This window comes from Labrus mixtus, chromosome 18 (assembly GCF_963584025.1).
Source record: "Labrus mixtus chromosome 18, fLabMix1.1, whole genome shotgun sequence".
Taxonomy (NCBI): domain Eukaryota; kingdom Metazoa; phylum Chordata; class Actinopteri; order Labriformes; family Labridae; genus Labrus; species Labrus mixtus.
The window spans coordinates 13,533,484-13,548,994 of NC_083629.1; the positions used below are offsets into that span (position 1 = coordinate 13,533,484).

The 15,511-nt window shown below is 42.5% G+C and overlaps 1 protein-coding gene across 1 annotated transcript; it reads left to right on the forward strand.

Moving 5' to 3' along the window:
* Positions 1-1,859: 1,859 nt before the first annotated feature.
* prima1 (proline rich membrane anchor 1) lies at positions 1,860-13,849 on the forward strand. The gene is made up of 4 exons (XM_061062400.1): positions 1,860-2,682; positions 3,472-3,613; positions 5,973-6,105; positions 11,753-13,849. Exons 1-4 carry the CDS (start codon positions 2,401-2,403, stop codon positions 11,850-11,852), a joined length of 657 nt encoding a protein of 218 aa, XP_060918383.1. The 5' UTR covers positions 1,860-2,400; the 3' UTR covers positions 11,853-13,849.
* The last annotated feature ends 1,662 nt before the right edge of the window (positions 13,850-15,511 follow it).

The window sequence follows — 15,511 nt, forward strand, 5'->3', positions numbered from 1 at the left end:
TCAATTTAGACATTTACATTAAAATAGAAATACTCAGTTATTGAAGATGAATGCAATTTAGACCATTTTCTCTGAACATGAATAATCTTTACGGCAGAGGGGTTTTTAGGTCTCTTTTTGTTTGGGGGCCTGAGATATTTTTGGGCTGTTTGTTCGCGTAGGTGCTGATTAAGCATCTTGGCAGGGATAATAATGCTGAAAGACACAGTAATCTTATTAAGAGGTTTTCTTATCTGACTTTAAAGGGGCCATGATGTATGTTGTGGCAGATTGCTGCTTGTTGGAATGAGTTGAGGCAGCAGGAAGGAACCAGGAGGATGTAGTGCTTTTCGCTTGTCAGATAATCGATACTGGGACAGACTGGAGGAGAGGATGGATGAGCTTAACTGCTGGGCACATTGGATGCCAAATCCAGGCTTGTTTTGTACCTCAAAAACTCTGAAAAACCTCTGCATTGTACATGCAAATGGACCAGCAGCTGTGGATTTTCCACTCTAAAAGTCATCCACAGCTCTTGTGCATGAGCTGAGCCCCATTACTGTCAGTGAAGAGCTTTTTGATAGGCAGGAGATGTGATAAATGCTCAGCCGCAGCAAAAAGCTGTTGGGCTGCTGGATGCTGAATCCCATTGATGTTACTCTAAAGTTGTTTGAATAGTTGGCTTCAATGCTGTTTGTGTGATTTTGGAATAGGCAGGCTCTGACACAATTTGCTGCACTTCTGCTATTTAAACCACAAGCAATACTTTCAAACAGGTGCCCTGTCGGCACAACACATGATTGGGAATTTATGAAACATGAATAAGCCATGAAAAGATGTGTTGTGCTGAAAGCGGACACGATTGCTCAGAACATAACCTCTGTTGGAGTGCATTTAAAATAGCATTTAACGGTTTCCGCTTGGGCTCAATCACAAATATCTCCTTTCATGTTTCCAGGGATGCAACTACAGAAAATGTTCATGGTAGATGGAAGTCTAAAATATTTTTTACATATGTAAAGCTGGCGAGTTGGTGTATTGCATTTTTTTCCTCACAAAAGACAAGTCTTTACAAACAAAGACATTGAATGTGTATTCTCTGCAATCCACTAATTGATGTATCTACTTCATTCTAGATTATATCTAGAATAATGCATTTTTATTGTTTTTAGTAAAAGGAGTTTCTGATATAAGAACCCCTGTCAGTGAACTGTTTTAGTAAATCCCAGTAAACTGTGCTTGTCACATCAGCTCTCTAGTAGCTGTACATGCCCACGGGCTGTGGGGTAATTTCATAACTGTGCCTAGAGACCACCAACAATTATGCAACTCTTCCTTTGAAACAACTGCCTATTCTTTGCTCCCTGGCCTCGTAGCATCCCCCCTTTTATATCAATAGTGTCAAAAGTTTAGTGACGGGAAATAGACTGAAACTGGGGTTTAAAAATAAACACCTAATAAATATCTTATAAGTGTGTCTCTGTTGTGGAGCATTAGCACTGAATGCCAGGTTATATCAGTGTTGTTGATCTCAGCCTACTTTGGGACCATTGGGCCTTAGAGTGTTCTAGCAGGCACATCAAACATGGGGATGGCAATGTTTTCAGTCGGTGGGCGTCTTGTACTTTCTCTCTCTTTCTGTCTCTCTCTCTCTCTCTCTCCACTTGACTTTAATTCGGTCTAGTACCTACGCGCCATCCTCACGGACTCGCCTCCACGCAATGTGGGATTTTGCTTTTTTTTTTTTTTCTTTACAAACAAGAAAAAAAAATAAAACCACAATCTAAACTAGCAAACTAAAACAAAAGCTGACATTAGTAGCGCCTTTAAAAATCCCCTTGCCACATAGTGTTTTTTTTTTTCTTTGAGGAGAGGAGGAGGGAGGGGGACTTTTTTGAGAGAGAGAAAGAGAGAGAGAGAGAGAAGCGGAGGGAGAATTTGTTTGAGCACACGCTGTCAGGATGAGCTGATGTGAGCGCTGCATCAAGTGCGCGGACGGTGATGCTCCCGTATAAAACACCGCGCTGTATTTTGGCACAGAGGGGGGATGCATCAGTTTAACCCTCGGCTCTGCCCTCCGGACTCGCCCATCCAGTAATCCAGCCTCAAATAAGTTAAGGGGGGCATGTGTGATATCCCCTTGCGAGGAATCCTGCCGCACGATCATTCCTGAGGATCTCTCTCTCTGTTCGCTTTCCTTTCTTTTTTTTTTTTTTCAACTTCGATGGCTTGAGTGGCCCATTTGCACTCATGCTCGTAGTCGAGGAGGGATGTAAAGGTACGGGCCATCCACCGCCCTCACATTGCACGGAGTAGCGGCGTGATTCAGGTCGCTGTCTGAGTGCCAATCTGCAAGATAAAACTACTTTCGAGATGTGAATTATTGAGATTTGCAACTCATTCCGCCGACTCGCCTGTCCTATGCTATCGACAACGGGAATTCAAGAGGAAATTGATTGTGGCATAAACTATTTCTGGAGACGCTTGTCACAGATATCGCCGCCGAACTGGACAGGGTGGATGGTTATTTCCCAAACTGTTCAAGCCTATGTATACTGCATTCATTTGTTGGAAACGCTGCCTAATATCTTCGAGAACAGCTCTAGAGGAATGCTGGTCCAAGATCTAATGCCATTTACTTTAAGTTTTTGGCCTTTTTTCTTCGGTCATTGCCTTCTCTCACTGTTTTTACTCTCATGCCAGGTAAGGAGCATGTTCACGCGCGCCAAATGTCAATTTACGCATGAAGAGAGAAATGTAATTGGAGTTTGATTTACTGGATAAAAACTATTGAACTGATTTAACTTGAAGTTACTTGTGTCTTCATGGAAATGCATTTTAAATAAAGTAAATTGCATGTGTGTTTACGCCAGGACACACCTGTGTTTAAGAAGTCCTGCCGGGCATGCATGTACAGGGTTTTCCACTAGAAATGTAGCTCTGCACACACACAGACACGCAGCTCGCTTGTAGTGGGAACATGGAGAAGCCAACTGTGTTTTCATGATAACAATATTCAGTTATCCCACCAGGATCCCTGCAGCAGGCATATGTTAGTGATGAGTGTTCTAACCTCTGCCCCGTGCTGCTGCCTACAGATAGTGGTTAGCTGTTGTTCACACGCACACAGTGTTGCCAGGGTTCATGTGTAATGTGATCTGCTTGAGTTTCCAAGTCCACCCACGCACACTCCTCGGGGCAGCCTGCTGCCCACTCTGTTGGTGGGTGGTTTCTTAGAGGGAGCGGGCAGCAGCCATAGACGTGATACTATTCTGCATGTACTACATACACAGCAGCCTCAGTGACAACAACACAGGAATATGAAAAGAATGCTGAGAGGATATCCACACTGAGAGCCTGCTGAGTGTTCCAGCATCTCCCTTTGTTGCTGCACAGTGTTGATGCTGATGGTACTTGTGAGTAATGCGCTGAAGGACAGAGCCTCAGTCATTTCAATGTCTCCCTCTTTCTTTCTCTCTCCCTCACCATAAGGGAGAACTCCAGAGGTCATGCTCACGGACTGTGGCGGAGAAAGTTAGTGAACAGTGCCAGCTGGCATGCCACTGTAGAAGATACCCTCCTCTCCCTCCACCACCGCCTCCGCCGCCTCCTCCACGGCTTCTAGTCACCACAGGTAAGACTCCTGCTCCCAGGTTTCACACCTGTCTTCCTCCAGGTCCACCTGTCTCACTCTCAGTCTCCTCCTGGCCAAACGCAGGTGTCAAGCGACTGGCTTGTCTTGAGGAACTGTTTTGACATGAAGTGTTTCCCTTTCAAGCTCAAAAGGAAAATGTTCCATACATCTACTGTGCGAGTGCCCACGCATGGGCTCAGTTTTGCATGTGCGTGTCCTCTGTGCATGTGTTAAAGCCAGCAGGATGTTGACAACTTAACACAGGACTAATTTATGCCGGGTCTGACCTTGGGGAGTACCCAGCTGCTTGTGAAATCCATGCCTGCTGGGCTGCCAAGCTCAGTGGTTCAGTGGTAGGGTTTCCCCCGGAGGACCCCTGATTAAAACACAGATGAGTTAATTAAATTAGCTTTAATTTGCTAGAGATAAGGGGCTAATGAAGCAGCACAGTAGTTCCAGCTTTTTGTTTTGAAGTTGAGCTGGAGGCAGAAAGAGAGAGAGTGTGTGTGTGTCTTTTTGTGCTTGCACACAACAAGCGCTTATACCTGTGTGGGGCTTGTTCTGTCCCACTCTTAGATGTTAGGTCCTGTGACAGATAGGCAAGCATTTCTCCCCCCCGGCTGCTCCATGAAAGTTGGAATGATTTGTATGTAGTCTCTAGAGCACTTTAATGAACATCGCACAGAAATATGGGACAGGCGTTGCTGATGATGCAGCCGTTCTGAGAGCTATTACTGTGACTCTTAAAACTCACTCACTCTGTGCCCCTTTGTATTATGAGTAAAGGGGAGCACTCAATCATTAAAATCTCAATAGACGGCATGTTTTAATCCATCAGATCCAGTGATTTTTTTTTCCTGTCTGGTCAATTAAGACGACCCCCCCCTTCCACACACACACACACACACACACACACACACACACACACATACATACATCAAGAGTTATAGACCCCTTTGTGAATGTTGGTCACTGCTGCCACAACCATCTGCCTGTAAGCCAAGGTGGGGGTTTGACACCCAATTACAGCTGACGCGTGTGTGGAACTCTGAATCTACAGTGTTTGAGTCCTACTTAAACGGCAGTGATAAATATGATAAGAGGGCCAATTTTTAGTCCCTTTCAGCCTTACACGGAAATGTTTGCAGAGGGGGGAGTCATCATGAATAATTCACTTAAAAATACTTTTTTTTCATCAGTTCTCACTTTAATCTATACAGGCGCATAATTATTTTAATGTTCCCCTCAGTAGCCCAATTTGCAAAACATTACAGCTGAAAGTTTGCTTTAAACTGAAGTCTTTAGATATGCAATGAATATGCATAAATACCATGCAAAACTGGGACAATGAGAATATATCCGTCTTCTAAAAGTCTTTAAAGAAAAGAAGGAAAATTGGCAAAGCAAGTAAGTCTGAGAGTGCTAAAAACGGTGTCTCATGTCCTTCAAAGGCGTGTGGCTTTATCACAAGGAAGTAGATCCTTTACCACTGAATGAATTAAATTCAACAGCCGTTGACAAAACGCAGGATTAAAATGGAAGTTTGGCCGAGAGGAGCTTTTGGATTCATAGTGTCTTATGACGTGGTGTGCAGTGCCGGGGAGAGCTGTGCCTGGTGGTTTTCCTCTGTAAAAAATGTGCTGTATTGGAAAATAGTGCACAGCATTACTAAGGAGTATTTGTTGCTATGGTGTAAACCCTTCCACTCATTCATAACAACATAACTGCAAGAGTAGGAGCCACGAGTTTGTTATTGTATATAAAGTGCATGGTCTCTGGAGCATAAAACTGGAACAAACCAGCACACATAGATAGATTGATATGCACATGACTAAACTGATTTATAGATAGTGGGAGGGCATCGAATACTGCAGAAAGAAGAGAGGAAAAAGTTCTACATTACATACACGAAGTTGCTGATGCACATAATGTAATTCAACATTCCTGGTGAGTGGTCTTACTCCACGGGTCTAATGTGGAAAGAGCAGGAGGTTGCTGCAAAGGTAATTGGTGTCGACAAGAGTGCTGGTGTAGGGAAGGCTGACAGGACCTTAAATGATTCATGGTGTCGGGTTGGATATCTTTGAATGTTGAACCTAAGACCTACAGAACAGGCGAGGACACGGTATCTTCCCAACTCAGAGGGCGTGGAAGAAAATCCCGCCATGCTGCTTTGTTGTTTTATTGTATTAAATGATCTTTATGGATCTAATAACACGAGTCCAGTAAGTGCTGTATCCAAAGCAATGTAATCACAGTTATTGATTTTGAACAGATTTATTAAGTACTATCTTTTCATTCTCTTTTCTGTATCCTTATCTATCCTTACCTTCCCCCTCTTTTCTTTTCCCTTTTTAAGTGACAGTGCCCATGGTGCCCTCGTTGAGGCCCTGGTGGATGGAGATGGACTTTGTAGTGCTCGGAACGGTGGGCTGTGCCTCAGTGGTCTTCCTCCTTTCTGCCATCATCATCTGCTACAAGGCCATCAAGAGGTTGGAAGCCACTTTTCTCTTCTCTGTTCTGTCCATGCAGAATTACACTTATTGCTTATTGTATTGAAATATTGTAAAGTGGTGACAATTTAAAATAGGTACAGTTGGGTTGGGGACAGGCTACTCAACTTATCATGTGTAATTTGACCCATGGGACATTAAATTAAGTCTCCTGGTTTCCCGTGTGTATTGGCACAGGAGGCTGCCATGACCCCGTCATCACCCTGCTAGGTCACACTGAGGCCAGAGGTTAGGTAATGGAAAGGGTTGTAAATGTCACAGAGGAAGATCAACTACACTGAGTCACACAGAAACATCCTATAATCTCAATTAATTTACTGTGTTGGTGTGTTTTGACCTTGCTTTTTGACACTGTGCTGATTTTGATCTGCACAAGTTTATAAAGCAGTTGGATGCATAAAAGTGAACGCAAAAAGAGGCGAGCAGAGAGGAATCCCAAGATACTGCGGTTGCAGCGTGAACTGTTTCTCCCCATTTGGTTTACTAGAGAAAAAGGCTGTGTGAGGTTTTAGCCTGCAGCACATCCCAGACCCAATTCTCTGTGTGACATTAAAGCAGCACGGTGTCACACATGCACTCTGACATCACCGTTAATGTTGGCAGACATTTAGCAAATACACACACACACACACACACACACACACACACACACACACACACACACACACACACACTCCCACATCATTCTAAGCAAAGCACACGCACACAGAGGCATGCAGAGAATAGTGGTGTGCACCCACCCATAAACACACAACATCTTAACATACATGGATACATCATCCTGGCATATTTACCGACAATGAAATATGGCATAAAAATTGACTCTCACACACCCATGAGAGTGTAGCCACAGAATTGTTTGATAAATTAGGGCAATATTTCTATATTTTATTTAGTTGCATTTAAAATGATTTAGTATCAGACCTTCATATTTTTATGGGACTATATTGAGCCTGCATGCCTGCTATTGCTCTCCTCAGCAGAACTCTATTTCTCCTTTCTTTAAACAACAAATAGGCAAAGTCAGGCAGCGGAAGTAATGGGTGGTTGGCTCAGGAATTCATTATGGCAATTCTCCAGCCCCCTGTGTAGCCAAGGGGCACCTTTTTTAATGCAGCAGTGGTAAGAAAGTGTTGTTGCAATACGGGCTCTAGCCCCAAACCCAAGTCATTATTTATGAATTAATTTGCGCAGTCATTCAGTCACAGGCCACATCTTTTATACATGCAAGCGGGTCGTGTCCTGAAGCTCTGTGGGCTCTAGACCGCAGACTTTGTGCCATGCCAAGCTGCCCTCTACTCCGAATGAGATGGGACAAACATACAGGTCCAGCCAGACCAGCCCCGTTAGACATTCATTTGTCAGCAGCCAATAGGAAAGCGGTTCTACGGAAGATGCGATTCCTTTAACAATTCTCATCTATGCTCTAATCATCCATGGCTCCTGAGAGGAAGAGAGGAAACAACGCAGCTTAAAAAGGGACAAAGAAATGTTATCCAGCAAAGCAAGAGAAGGCAGTAATTGAGCCTCTTAGTCAATAACAATGTGAGAGAGGGTTTGTCAGTGAGAAAATACAGCCAGTTATATTTAGCCCTTCCAGCCCATCAGTGCTCTGGGCTTTCCCAATGAAAATCAGCTGGCCGAAGGCCAAGGCCTGAGCGCCACAGACAGCAGAAGAGCTAGCGCTGTGGGTCCCAGCCCTCCTGGCCTTTTGTTATTCTTTATAATCTGTGTCTGCCAGTCATCTGTCAGACGCAAAGGGGCTGGAAAGCAGAAAAAATTACTTCCATACACTTCTATTTGGATCCACAGCACCAGGGAGGCTGGTGTGTGCAAGCAGTAAGGAGAGGATTCAGACACACGCTGTGTTTCAGTGTTGCTGTGCCATCTAAAGCAAAAGACATGATGCTGCAGTCCGGGCTGTCAGCCATTTAAGGAGCCAAAACAAACAAAACTCTAACCAACTGACTAATGAAGCTAGATGCTTCTCCCAATCACTTAGTGCTTGGGGAGGCTTGTCTAAAGACAGATAATACATCACAGCTGGTCCTGTCCTGTCCAAGGGCAACACCGTATTAAAAAAAAAAAAACTAGAGCAACAATAATATGGACTTTTTGTCATGCTAAATGGTTTATAATCCAATATTTACTACTATACTATATTTACTTACATAATTAAGCTCCACTGTTTTATCTTAAAATGACTGTATTAGCACCATCACACCATTACAGTCTGTTTTTTAAATGCTTTTTCTTTTAACCATAACATGTTACTCTAATTTACAGATGGCTGGAGTAATTGTAAACAGCTCAACACATGTCCCAATTTCACCATGATCCATTCCCCAAACTTCAAACAGGAGTGTGCGCTGTGATTGCACAGCTTTGATATGAAATATTCATCTAACCTGTGAAGTGTTGTGTTGCCACCTGCCATGTGTCAACAGCATGGCATCTATTATTGAAGGCCTGGGTCGAGGTCGGTTTGGGGCCCCAGTGCTCTGCCCTGTGTAGTGGCCTGAAGCGACATGGTCAGTCTGAGGAAAGATTACAGCCTGGGAGAAAAAAAGCTGGGCCAAAGCCCCTTCCATCAGGATATACTGTAGATGACCAATGGCTTTTTATAGCCTACCATATGAAGTACTGACTGGTCAAATATATTCAAAATAAATCATTAGTGAGCTGCTCAGATGTTGTGTAATGACCACTGACCCCCCCTGACCCAATATTCCAAGTAGAAGAATTCCCAGACTGGCTATAAACAATGCTGTCTGTCCCTCTGAGAAAACTTTGGTCTATCCCAAATCCCCTAACTGCAGCTGCATTGGCCAATCGTCTCCCTGCAGCAGAATGTGTTCCCATCCTGAGGCTGGACAGTTTCCATTTTTAGGTTTCCCCTGGGTTCCACAGGGACGCAGTAAGCAGCATCTGTCCTACACGGCCAGCATGGATCCCTGGTGTCCTGCGCCATACAAGCCCTACCAGCTGACAGAGTCCCACAGGAAGTCTGAGTCATTGTCTTAGTCATATGTTTTGTTTGAAACTTAGCTAGTTAGCCTTTAGCTTACATCACTTCCAACTACAGACTTAAACCCTATACATTAAATGCAGTATGTAATGTTTACAAAAAGATTAATTATTATTTTATGATCATTTTTTGCATACAATCAAGTCCCAAGATGCCATACGAATACCTTCATTAATATGAGGCTAGCATCTTTGTAACTCTAAGTAGTGTTTAGAAGTGCTTTAAGCTTAATACTAGCATTTGCATGCTAACATACTCATACTGTTTATGCTAACTCTGAGAACAAGCTGGTGTAATGATTAGCATTGGTACTCTATGTGCTAATGAGGTTAAGCTAATAAGGTACAGCTAGGACTTATGGGAAGCTAGTCTTTAGCTTTGCAGCTATTTGTTCATTGACTCAGTGGCACAAATAGAATTTTACTTTGTCCTGGCACCTAATGACACAGTGATGGTTCGTTTCATATGAACGATAAGAGGAATTGTGTTTTCCAAATGTAGTGGTTATCCATTTAGTGAATGTTTTAGATATTCCATTAAAAATTACTCTGGGGACCTCCAATATCATGGAAATATATTAAGATAAGTGAGGCTAATAAACAGAACAAAATTGCCGCCATCACTGTGTTGCTAGCATTTACTTAAAAAATATGAGAAGGCATACAGAAAGTGTTCAATATTTAGACCCCATTATGATTTATATTTTTATTGAGTGGAAACTCCTAACAGACCTTGAAAAATACTTAGATGGAAGTGCTTTCCTGGTGTATTTTTCAACAGAAAACTGGTTGGAGTTAAGTTGACCAGGTTTTCTGTGGAGATCTGATAAATTCAGGAGGCGGAGGGGCAGAGGTGGCTCACAGTGTTGAAGTGACAGCTGAAAAACAGGCGAGACAGGAGACGTTTATAAAACTGACAGCAACAAGATGCTTGTTTAACAGGTGTGGAGAAATTAGATTGGCTTAAGCAAAAGGAGCGACGGAAAAAAGACAGCTGACAGATTGAGTTTACTGCAAGGGGGGAATGAGCAGGTGCATAAAGTACCCATCCTAATTGAACAATTACATCCGAACCACCACCAACACATTCATTTCAATCACTTTAAATTCAAGAAAAATGTAGCATAAAAAAATGTATGATACACTTTGAATTTTAACAGTGAAGAAATGAAGAAATATATGTTATCATGGCATTTGCTTTAATAGAACAGAATGCCTCTAACAACATTTTCTCTGGGTCTAGTAAAACTAAATAATATTCGCTACAAGCACACACCCACTCAACCAAACCCACACATACACTCGTATAGAAATAAACTACTACTACACTCTCAGAAAAGAGCATTCAGTGCAGACTTAAGTGTTATTTGGCCTTTTAAGATACTATAACATTATACTGTTCACTTATCAGTCCTGTTGTAAGTGTTGTAGTGTGGGTACATGGAGTGTGTAGAAGCAAAACAAATAAATACAAGGGTCATGAAGTCAGTCAATGAACTAAACACTAGATGTCATATTCAACTGGTCAACAGCAAGACACCCAGTGTAATGAAAAAATGCATGTTATATTTTTAATGAATAACTTCCAATTTGTTGAAAAAAAATGTAGTTTTAAAGTTTTTTCAAAACTTTTAAAACAGTAGTCAACAAAGTCTTTCAAAATAGTAATTACATTTATTTTCTTCAACTCTTGGACACAGTCTCAACAGACCCATACATAATACATTTATTGGTACTTACTTTTAAGTAATATGACCTAATTTCACCCTGTAAGGATTCCCTCTCAGCAGAATGCTCGAGAACGTGAAAAGATTTTTGTCAGGCTGGACTTGGAATGACTGTTCGTCAAAGTTTTATGGTCCGGTTGGGGCTTTCAAAGGAGAGCAGAAGAGACACTGAACTAAAATGTCGCTCAAGGGTCCTCTGTGGCAATGAAGGCAATATACAGTGTTGAGTAGGACAATGACTGTACTAACTGTATTCAGATCTGTCTCTGAGTTACATAAGCCAGAGCAGGAGAGAGCAGCTGAGGGGGTCGGTGCAGAAGCCACAGTACACTGGACAAATATAATAACCACAAAGGCACAGAGGAGTGCATGAAAGGGGCTGCATTGAATGATACTGCTCTTCACAGGCCAGGAGCAGGCAGGGGATCATGTGTTGCAGCTTTATTTTGCACCAGAACGAACTCTTAGAAATGAGCATTACAACCCAACCAGTGTTGAGAGGGAATATGGCTGTATCGATGTTATTCCCAAGTTGTTTTGACAGCCACATAGAGGCTCATTACTTAGAGGGAAGATTGCATCTAGCAGTCAGAAGAGGTAATTGCCTTATCCCCTGTGTTGCAATGTATCTTTCCCTCCTGTCTTCTTGCAAAAGTGACCTTTGAACATTGAGCTTATTAGAAAGGATCCCAGAGACCATCACATCCACCCAGAGCAGCAGGAGAAATCAAATCAGCCCTAAAGGTTAACAGTCTAGAAACTCTGTTTAATGGCATGGCCTTTAGCTAGCAGCAAACTCGTTTTTTTGTTGTTGTTCGTTTGTTTTGTTTTCAAGAAAGCTGTCCTCACATTTTGAAAATGTTTATTCGCAGGAAACCACTCCGGAAAGAAGAGAATGGGACAAGTCGTGGAGAATATGCCATGAGCATCCGTAACAAGAAGGCCATGGGTACAAACAACACTGTAGTATAGTCTCCTGGCAGAAGCAGAAAGTGACATCACCAATAACATCTCTCACCCTCTACTGATTACAACAATCCCATCTCACCCAGAATGCAACAGGGTTTCATCCTTGAGGTTTTCAAATAGGTAAACCGTCCCTCTTTTCTTGGCATGTTGCCCGGACATGAAGACACCATTCAGCTCCAGACAAGCTGTTAAAGATGGAACGGATAAAAAAATCAAGGCAGAACGGACGGAGAGAAAAGATCCACAAAGCCCCCATGGTGCCGAAAGTGGCCCAGCAGGCTGAACATTATGCTCTTAGTAACAGCAAGTGTTGCTGACAGGCTGGTTGGCTGCTGGCTGGAGAGGGACTGTCTGCCAGTCTGCCGCAGATCCAGACCTCACACACACTGTTGACATCTGCAACAGAACAAAGCAGCCGCCCTGCAGTCCCACAGGACAGTCCATCACACACAAATAAACGTGCATGCAGTTTTTACAGAGAATGCAACTTTTTTATACTTCAATCCCCACACTGTCCATCTTTTGTTCTCCATTTTCTGAGACAGATGCTTTGTGAGAGGCATGGTGTTAACTGTCACTCCAGGCTTTGACATGTGGATTCATCTGACTATGCAATTTAAAGAAATCCATATTTCAAGAGGAAAGGAGCAACAACATAAACACAGTGCATTGTGGTTATTTAACCACGTCAAAAATGCCAACCAAGGCTTATCTCAATGTAATATACTCCAGTCATTCATCGATTTATTTTTTTCTCTATTTATTTTGTTATCTACCTTTGAATTTATTTTTCTACTTAAAAGGAAATAACTGTCTCGTAATTTTCATGCATCATTACAAACATTTGAACATTTTTATGAATTCACCTGATTTCCCCACAGCTCTGTTTTTTTAAGTGAATAATTTATACACCATACAATTCATTTGTGATGTCCCGATGCTTAAACCTTCTGTCAGTTCGTCCAGACCAAGAGTTTTGGTATCGGATGTTTTGTCTCTGGGTGTGTGATGTTCTATCTTAATGTGTGTTTTCCAGTCATTATCTATGCTCTGCATCATATGCCAGTTTTAATTGTGCTACTAAATCCAAGATCCACCCTCAAAAAGAAGTTAAACAGCTTTTTTTTAAATTTTTTTGTTTGATTATTCCAGAGTCTTGGATTCAGCTAGATGCCTTCAGCCATGTTTTTGTTTGGATTTGACAATCTTCATCTTTCAGTTTGTCAGGCAAGCTTAGCCCATTGCTATAGAAACAGGGGACCTGAGCCTGGGGCTGACCTTATGACTGATGAGAGATGGGAGACTTAGCCAATAGCCAGAGATCAGGTTGCACAGAGGAAGGCCTCAGCAGGGATGTGTGTGTGTGTGACTCAGTGTTGTCGCAGGCATCCTCCACATCCCTTCTGGAAAAAAACACAACTGAGCTGAACTGGAGCATCACTCAAAGCTGCTCTTCTTTATTTTTTTCCTCTTCTTTTTTTTTTTTTTTTACATTAAATCTTTGTGTGTGTCTGTGTGTGCATGTGAGAGTGTGTCTGCTTGTCTGTAGGTGAGCGTGCATGCAGATGAGTGTACTCGAAGAGATTGGGCTGTACTCTGTGGCTGTCAGTTAAGTATAGATATTGGCTAAACTGCGATTTGGGGGGAAACACATGCTTGCATCTAAACATGCACAGGTATTAGCTAAAAGTATACCCCACCATTTACCTATTTGAGAGAAGGATGCATGAATGTAAATATTGATATTTAAAGATCTGCCTTCTGGACTGTTAATTAATGTACAGTGTAACAGAACATATGTTTATACATAGTTAAACAATGTGCTACCATTTAGAATAATGTCAATGTTGTCATGTTGATGGAGCAAGCCATTAATGTATATATGGCAATCGATAGTACAAAACTCAATTTATGCATTATACCAAACAAATAGAAAGATGTGCATAAGTTGACTTCATTGCTGAGTTTTTCAGTTGTAAATAAAACTGTACAGAACAACAGAGCTACAGTCTATTGTGTTTAAAGACATGAAATGTACAATAAGAAATCTGCTGTCATGTAGGGAAGTTATAAAAGTGCGACTGATATATTTAGCCTGTGTCTGCACTGTGCAGTTCTTGTCTTGGGCAGAGCCGTGCTGGCCGTGTCCCCCCTGCCTGCTGAGGACATGTTCTCATCAGTCTGTCTCACACAGTGCATCTTTAATGAAGTGCGATTATCAAGCGTATTGCACTCCATGGGGTGTAATGAAAGGAGAAGGAAAACTTATAGGTTGCATATTGTGAATGCTCCGGGCTCCATCTGTAATAATGTCAGTAACAAATCGCCAAAGTGTGTGAAGGATTTCTGCAGCGGCAGCAAGAACACAAGTTTCTATAATAAAATTTAACACAAGATAATGGGTTCAAACACCTCTTTAAAGAGGCTACGCTTACATTGACTCGTATAGAGATTTTCCCATTTCTTCTTTAATTTGCATCAACTACAGTTAATGATGTGTAACAAACCAAAGGGACAGACCTGTGCTGTAAAGGCTGATGCAGAGGAGCACTGAAGAGGAATGTCAATGAATTACAATGTGAATGAGTGACCATAGAGGACTGTGCCTTCCCTTCTTTAGATGTGCAGCTTGATGGTAATGCCGATGGACAATGTGAGCAATTTAAACATTCATGTATTGTCCAGCCAGAGCGCTGTGGATCCCACTGTAATAAAAGCAATGTGACAGCACTAGGCGGGGGGACCAGGGATTGTCACTGTGTCAACAAGCTTTATGAGCCTCTCAGAAGGTATTTCCACAGAGCGAGCAAAGACGCTGATTCACAGATTTTTCAAAATGTAGGTTTTTTGAAACAAACAGGAAAAATACTGCTTGTGTTGGACTACATCTCGTGACCTGCTCTTTAATCAAGAAATTTCACCGACGTACACACCTGGTGCATGACAGGTGAAAGAGAGAGAGCTGGCACAGGCCTTTCAAAGCTGACCTTCACAATCTTCGAGGACCCACTCACTCCCTCTCTGCCTGAGAGGCCTTTGGTCAGCTTTAATTACCCTCACTACCTCCAGCTGCCTGCTCATCAGGTCAGTGCTCCCATATGTTCCTCCAGGAGGCAGCAGGGGGGCAGGCAAGGGCGGGGAAAGTGCTGGATACCTGTGGGACACTGATTACATAAGCTTCTGCTAATGAGAGAGGGCTTCTTCGGAAAAAAGGGCTGCAAGTTCAAACGATCACAACGGTGGCAGTGGCTGACAGATGCAACCCCAGTGCAAGGGGGACTTGATTAAACACACACACCTATGCACATGCTGGGACACACACACACACACACAATCACACAATCACACAATCACACAATCACACACAAACACACCTGTATCCAGCATCTCTTAAATGCACAGAGGCACACAGCAGGAGATAGGCTCTTTGATGAGCCAGGACTAGAGGTTGATTAGAAGGGGCACTGCAGCCTGATTCAGCTAGCTCGGGGTCAACCAGGAGTGTGTGTGGGACTGTGTACGTAAGTGTGTGTGTGTGTGTGTGTCATTATTAGTCATATTGTGTGATATCATTATACGACTGACTCATTTATCACACACCTCCAAACATGGGTGCTCTTCAACATGCAGTGACTAAAAGTCAAGTAAAAAGAAAAAACATG